Below are 5,934 nucleotides of genomic sequence, written 5' to 3'. Positions count from 1 at the left end.
ACTGCATAATAAGCTCTTTCCTGCTTAACTACTTGAGCACGGTGTATTCTTCCGGCTGAACATTGTAGTACTGTGCACTACAGATATCTCAGCTGACCGAAGACAAACTCACTACAAACACCACTCTGATATCCGTCCAGATTCGTTCAGAAACCCGAAGACTCTGCAGGACTCCTGCATTGACGCTGATCCGCCCTTTTTGCGGCTGACATTCCGGAGAAGTGAGGACATACTCTTCGACTGACGGGCGCATTCTAGCTCAGCAAAAGGACCTGGCGAAACGCTCCACAGCCGTATTGACCCGACATGTCATCTTTGTCTGCCTCATCACTGCGCCCCACATTGCGTGCGCTCCGGGACACTTTCCTTTTCATTTCGTTTTCTCCCGTAGCGGCGCTGTTCCAAGTCTAGCGTCAGTAAGTCCTTGGCTTCTTTCATACGCCTGCAANTTTTCTCCCGTAGCGGCGCTGTTCCAAGTCTAGCGTCAGTAAGTCCTTGGCTTCTTTCATACGCCTGCAATCTCGACATATGTGACCTTGCGTACCACAGAAGAAACAGATACGCCGATCGGTACGTCTTTCCGGCTTTCTCGGTGCCGAATTCGCTTGCTGCCGCCGGTTACCGCTTCTAGTCCCCTTGTGGACCGGTTTTGTGTTAGCTGTCCCAATCTCCATAGCCTCAAAATCTGGGTCCGTTCCAAAACTGCCGTCTTTCATCTTAGCTAGAGCTGTAATTGTGGCGTATTTCCTTTCTTTGATACGAAGGAACTCCATCATATCAGCAAGTTCAACTATTTCACCGGACATTTCCCTGTCCACTGCCCAACCTGCTACCGCCACCCTCTCCTCGGGCGATAGCCCTGCTATGAACCAATCACAGAGCAGCTGCTGGTCCAGCACTGGACTTCTGGCGAGCAAGGCCTGATACTTCTCGATGTAGCACCCAGTCGACATCTTCCCTTGCTTAAGTTTTCTCATTTCGTCCATAGCCATCTCCATTGCAACAGCGCGATTAAACCTGCATCGCAACGCACCTCGGAAGGCTTGCATGCAACTGTTAATGTGCTCCGAGGAAGCGGCACCTTCGGTTTGATGCATCGAGCACCATTGTGCATCCCCTTCTAATTGACAAAACGCCAGTAGCAATTGTAGATACCCCAGTGTTTTTTTAAGACGAATGCATAACGCGAAGTAGCTAAAGAACTACTCCCCTGCCTCCGCATCGGGGCACCCGTCATACATGGATTCTCCAGAGAGAGGGGGGCCTTCTCCCTGAATTGTCCTTGGAGGAGATACTCTTTTCGCCGCGTGGAATGCCGAAATCGAAATCGAGCGTGCTTCTGCTTGAGGAGTGTCGCGACCGTGGCTCGCCTCCCCACCGGAGTGGAGACCCCACTCCGTCTCCATTTTGCAAGACGAAAGGCCTGAAGTTTCGGTAAAGACTTCTAAAAATGTTTGTTTTTATTATCCTTTTTTGTTTTTCTTCAACTACTGCCACGCATTAGGCCACGGTCCTGTGGGGAGTGGGGTTCGTTGCGCGCACTTGCTCCGTACGATCAAACTTCGAGGCAAAAGAACGCATCAAGTTCACATAGTTCAGCATAAAAGAGTTTACTGAACAAGTNGAGGTCACCCGGGCGCAGGGAAGCGTGAAAGATCTTTCCTTCAAAGGAACCCAGGTCCTTAAGATAATGGGTCGTATGCTATTTAATGTGTATTTCTGTTGCTCTTGTGTACAGAGACCCACTATATATGTTTTAACAAGTTGGGGAACCACCTGTAGGGGCCGAGATGAGCTTAGCTTACTGCAGGTCTCGATGAACCGTGCGGCGCTTCAAAGTGTAACGAGAGTCCTTGAGCTTATCCGAGGACAATCGAGAGCTGCAATAGTCAAAGTACATAAGGCAAGAGCTTACAAAAGTCATCTGCCCTCCCCTCCGCTCTCCAGGCGGCCTCAGACTGGCAGCCCGAGAGGAGAATGCTTAAAACGAGCTGCATCGCACCCTGCTGCGGACGCTGGAGCAGCGCAACTCTACATGCATGCACAACGAAGTCCTACTGCTGCATGCGTTAACACTCTAAACGATTTTGAGCGCTCACTTGGCCCTTTGTGGCCGGCGTGAACGAAAGTACGAATACACACCCCAACTTTACACAGACAACGCCATACAACGACAAATGCTCGGACCAAATTCACACACACCATGTTTCAGCTTGTATATTTGCCTGTTTTGGGGGGGGTTCTTCAGTAAGGGTAAACTTCTCTGGAACTCATCCCCCCGCTGTTCGTACTGCTTGATTCCCTTTTATCACCGTACGCTGCCTGCAGTGTTTCGTCTTATTCACTTACGCTATGTTGCTGGGGCGTTCGTCCCCTGAGGGGCGCACAGGCAAGATAGCTCGAGACTGCATAACCCCCTCAGTAAGTGCAGAAGTCAAACAAAGAATCCCCGCCAGGGATAGAGTAGTAATCCCCGAGCAAGGGAGCTATCCGTAGCTAGCTAGCTAGACTAGCCTGCAAGAGCCCAACTTACTTTCAGCTAGGAGGCCGGCCGATGCAATATATGTCTCGACACGTTCTACCACTGCCTAGCTAGCTAGCCTTCCTATGTATAACAAACGGTTTTAAAAGAATGTAAAATAAGTTTGTAGACGCGATGCTGACAGCCCTCCAGCCGCCTCAACTTGAGGCGCGCGGAGGGACCCTCCTAAGGAGAAGACGGGGCCAATTCAGTGCAGACAGTTCTGCTTGTTGTTCTGGTGGCGGTCTCCGTGTGTATTGCTAGTAATAATGCAGATGTATGTGTTTGTTTGTTTGTTGGCTTCCCTCCCCGTTCCTCCCTTCCACTGTGGGGCCCTCTTCATTCCCCTGTCGCCATCTCGAGGNAGCTGCAGCAACAGCAGCAGCAACTGCTGTAGTTGCATCTCGCGAGTTCATTGGCGCAAGTTGTCTTGTGCTGGTGCGGTTTCCTGGGTGTCTTGTATTTGAAGGGCTTTGGGCCAAATGAACTTTTCGAGTTCGTTTGCGTATTTGTAGTAAATAGTGGAGGGCCCGTTGTAACGCCGACAGTTTGCAAACATGCGACTCAACTCAGAAAGAAATGCCGCCTTGTTCGGGAACTGCTTCTGCGCAGCAGCAGCAGCAGCGGAAACAACACAACAACAGACACTAAGGCAAGGACAAGTTACAGCAAGCAATGACTTGGATGGACCGCGTGTGTATCACCTTTACCTTTTTCGCTTTTTTCTTCATGGTTGCAATATCTGTTGGTTGTTGTATAATCTCGTAGTAGTCCGGCGCTTCATCTTTGGCGACGGGTTTGTGGAAGGGCCAGGCGCTGTGGTGTCGCGCTAAGACGTCGAGGACCTGCACGATTTGTTCGTGCAGAGGCTTTGCTGCTGCTGCAGCTGCTTCCCCTGCTGCATCTGCTGCAGCTTGCGGGGTCCATCCGAACTCCACCACCCCAGGCACTTCCGAAGGGTGCAACACGCGAGTTGGGTCCTCCTGAATAAACACAATCCCACCATTATCTCCGCTATGCTGCATCAGAGGCTACACCAGAAGCAACAACTCCTGCTTCACCCCAGCGGCTCAGCGCAACACAACCCCAAATAGAGACCGCCTCAAGGCGCTTTCACTTCCGCTCAGACCCAGCTAGCGGCCCCCCTTCGTCTACGGAACCCCTCGCCACATCATCTACGGGTCCCCCGCGTTCGTCTAGGGGACACCNGCCCCTGGTTGCTCACCTGCCAGCAGGTAAGTCCTGGGAAGACGCGAGGAGGTTTCAGGCGAAGTATTGCCCGCTGCACTGCCTCCTGTTGGTCGTTGAGGATTGAGAAGAGGCGGAGGTAGTCGACTTTAGGGGAGATGCGACACTCCATTAAAGTGCCCCCCTCGTAGTCCTTTATAAAACCAAACCACCGTTCCTTAGGCATGGATATCTTCTGGGTAAAGCCTTGCTTACGGAAATAACCCACAGCAAAGTTGTCTACAAGCAAACGCACACACGTAAACACAAATGCATGCATGGATGCAAGCATGGCGGCATGAATGCAGACATCCGTGTATCCATGCGGAGCCGACCCCAATAAGCCAACGCGAGGGCAGAGTAAGAACGCACAGAGATGACGGGGCCCTCAGCTAGCCACCCTCGTTAGCGGCCTCTAAGCAGTCCCCACAGAGTGAGTGCATGTTCAGCTGTAAATGCTTGTAGCGGTCTAGGGTTTAGGGTTTGGGTACCAGCGTAAGTGAGGAAGTATTCGATGCCACTTTTCTTCACGTGTTCTTTCAGGTGGTTCATCAGCCTTGTGCCGTATCCTTTGACTTGTTCAGAGGAGGTGACCGCCAAGAATGCAACTTCTGCGAACTTCTGCATGCAGTGCACGCAGACAAAAACCCCAAAACATACGGTGCATGCACGACCTAACAGCAACCCATCTCGCGGTGGCACTGACGCCCAAAGCCTCCTCCACCCAACGATGAGATGCAAACAGCCGTCGCATTTGAACACCGGGTGTAGATACATTCCAACATGAGGTGTACAGGCGCCTCATGGTGGCCTCTGCTGCGTGCCCGTGTGTGCATCAGCACACCCCGCTAATCAAATCACGCAGGGCGAGTGCATCGGATATGCCCCGCGATGTCTGTACACCTCAGGTTGTGTGTTAAGTGGGAACGTACCTGCTTAAAGTAGGGCCTGAAGCAGCAGCCGCCTATGATTTGCTGCTGCTTGATGAGGCAGAAGGTGTAGTGGTTACGGTCGAAGACGAGACGGACAATATACTCCCGCGGCATCTTCGGCAGCTGGCGCGAAAATATATTTTTAGCTGCAACCAAAGCCATCGAGTGCAGCGGCTGTCTGTCATTCGTCAGACATGCAAAAGAAATTAAGCCTGACTCCTCCTCTCGGGCAGAACCAAAGTCCCGGCTCAAGAAACCCAAACCCGACTCAGAAACCAACATCGACTGAAACGCAAACGAAACGCACCCTAAACCCTAAACCCTCAGCCTAACACCCGCACCCTGCAAAACCAGGAGCCAGCCAAAGACATTAAGAGCTTCTTACGGGATTCAATGGAATCGATCCTTCTCTTAACCCTAAACCCTAAACCCTGAAGCGCAACCCCCCAACTAACGTGTGTGCTGCTGCAGCAGCAGCAGCTGGTTGGCAAACGCAACAGCAGCAACAGAAGCAACAGCAGAAGCAGCAGCAGAAGCAGCTGCGGTTGAAGCCTGTACCTCCAGTGTAGGGTCTTGAGTCGTTAGAGACTGCAGCGCAGCCTGCCTTGCAGGGATGCTGAGGCTGGCTTCATCACAGAGGCGGTGGAATACAGCAGCGCAGCAAAACCCCAAGGGGCCCCCCATGATGTCCCGCAACAAGGACGAACAGCAGCAGAGCAGCACAGATCGCAGCATACCACGACCAAAGACACAACTCAGAGAAGCTCCAGTTGGCTGCTTCCGCAGCAGGAAGTCCCGCCACTCTCTGCATGCAAAACAAANCAACTCAGAGAAGCTCCAGTTGGCTGCTTCCGCAGCAGGAAGTCCCGCCACTCTCTGCATGCAAAACAAAAACGCAAAGGCCCACGCATGCATGCAGACATGCAGGCACCCATGCCTCTGTGCTCGCTGCAGCAGCAGCTGTTGTTGCTGCAGCGAGTGTAGGACATCTGCTGCAACACAAAGCACTCAGCATCAGCTGTCTTTCATGTCTAACTGCGCAGATGCGCGTATGGATGAATTCCTGTTTCATCTGTCAATACACTTCGGGTGTCTGCGCACCTGTAGTTTGTTTCATAGGAACGATCAGGCGGCAGCATGCGGCATTTGATTCTCTCTTCTGGTGTTAGCAGCTGCACCGTGTTGAGAGCAGCAGCAACCGCCATAGCCAGGCCCCCCAGCGCCTCCTGGCCCAGCAGCCGCCCGTCATGGGGC

General features: G+C 52.5%; 2 protein-coding genes across 2 annotated transcripts in view; both read right to left on the bottom strand.

Moving 5' to 3' along the window:
- Window positions 1-434: 434 nt before the first annotated feature.
- On the bottom strand, window positions 435-1,997 carry EMH_0055330 (uncharacterized protein; the record flags this gene model as incomplete). Its single annotated transcript, XM_013497223.1, is given in 5 exon segments — window positions 435-448; window positions 452-1,017; window positions 1,240-1,423; window positions 1,554-1,613; window positions 1,916-1,997. Coding segments are annotated over 5 exon segments (906 nt in total).
- Window positions 1,998-2,933: 936 nt separating this feature from the next.
- Window positions 2,934-5,934, bottom strand: part of EMH_0055320 (histone acetyltransferase GCN5, putative) — a gene marked incomplete at both ends in the record, with an annotated part of 3,575 nt that continues 574 nt past the window's right edge. Inside the window, 7 exons of the mRNA XM_013497222.1 lie at window positions 2,934-3,125; window positions 3,232-3,504; window positions 3,747-3,988; window positions 4,240-4,369; window positions 4,681-4,965; window positions 5,239-5,485; window positions 5,782-5,906. Of these exons, the coding sequence (XP_013352676.1) occupies window positions 2,934-3,125; window positions 3,232-3,504; window positions 3,747-3,988; window positions 4,240-4,369; window positions 4,681-4,965; window positions 5,239-5,485; window positions 5,782-5,906 (1,494 nt within the window). The remainder of the gene's footprint in view (window positions 3,126-3,231; window positions 3,505-3,746; window positions 3,989-4,239; window positions 4,370-4,680; window positions 4,966-5,238; window positions 5,486-5,781; window positions 5,907-5,934) is intronic.

This window comes from Eimeria mitis, genomic scaffold (genome assembly GCF_000499745.2).
Source record: "Eimeria mitis Houghton genomic scaffold, Emh_scaff2544, whole genome shotgun sequence".
NCBI classification, from domain to species: Eukaryota; Apicomplexa; class Conoidasida; order Eucoccidiorida; family Eimeriidae; genus Eimeria; species Eimeria mitis.
This window is presented reverse-complemented; position numbering and strand designations above follow the sequence as displayed.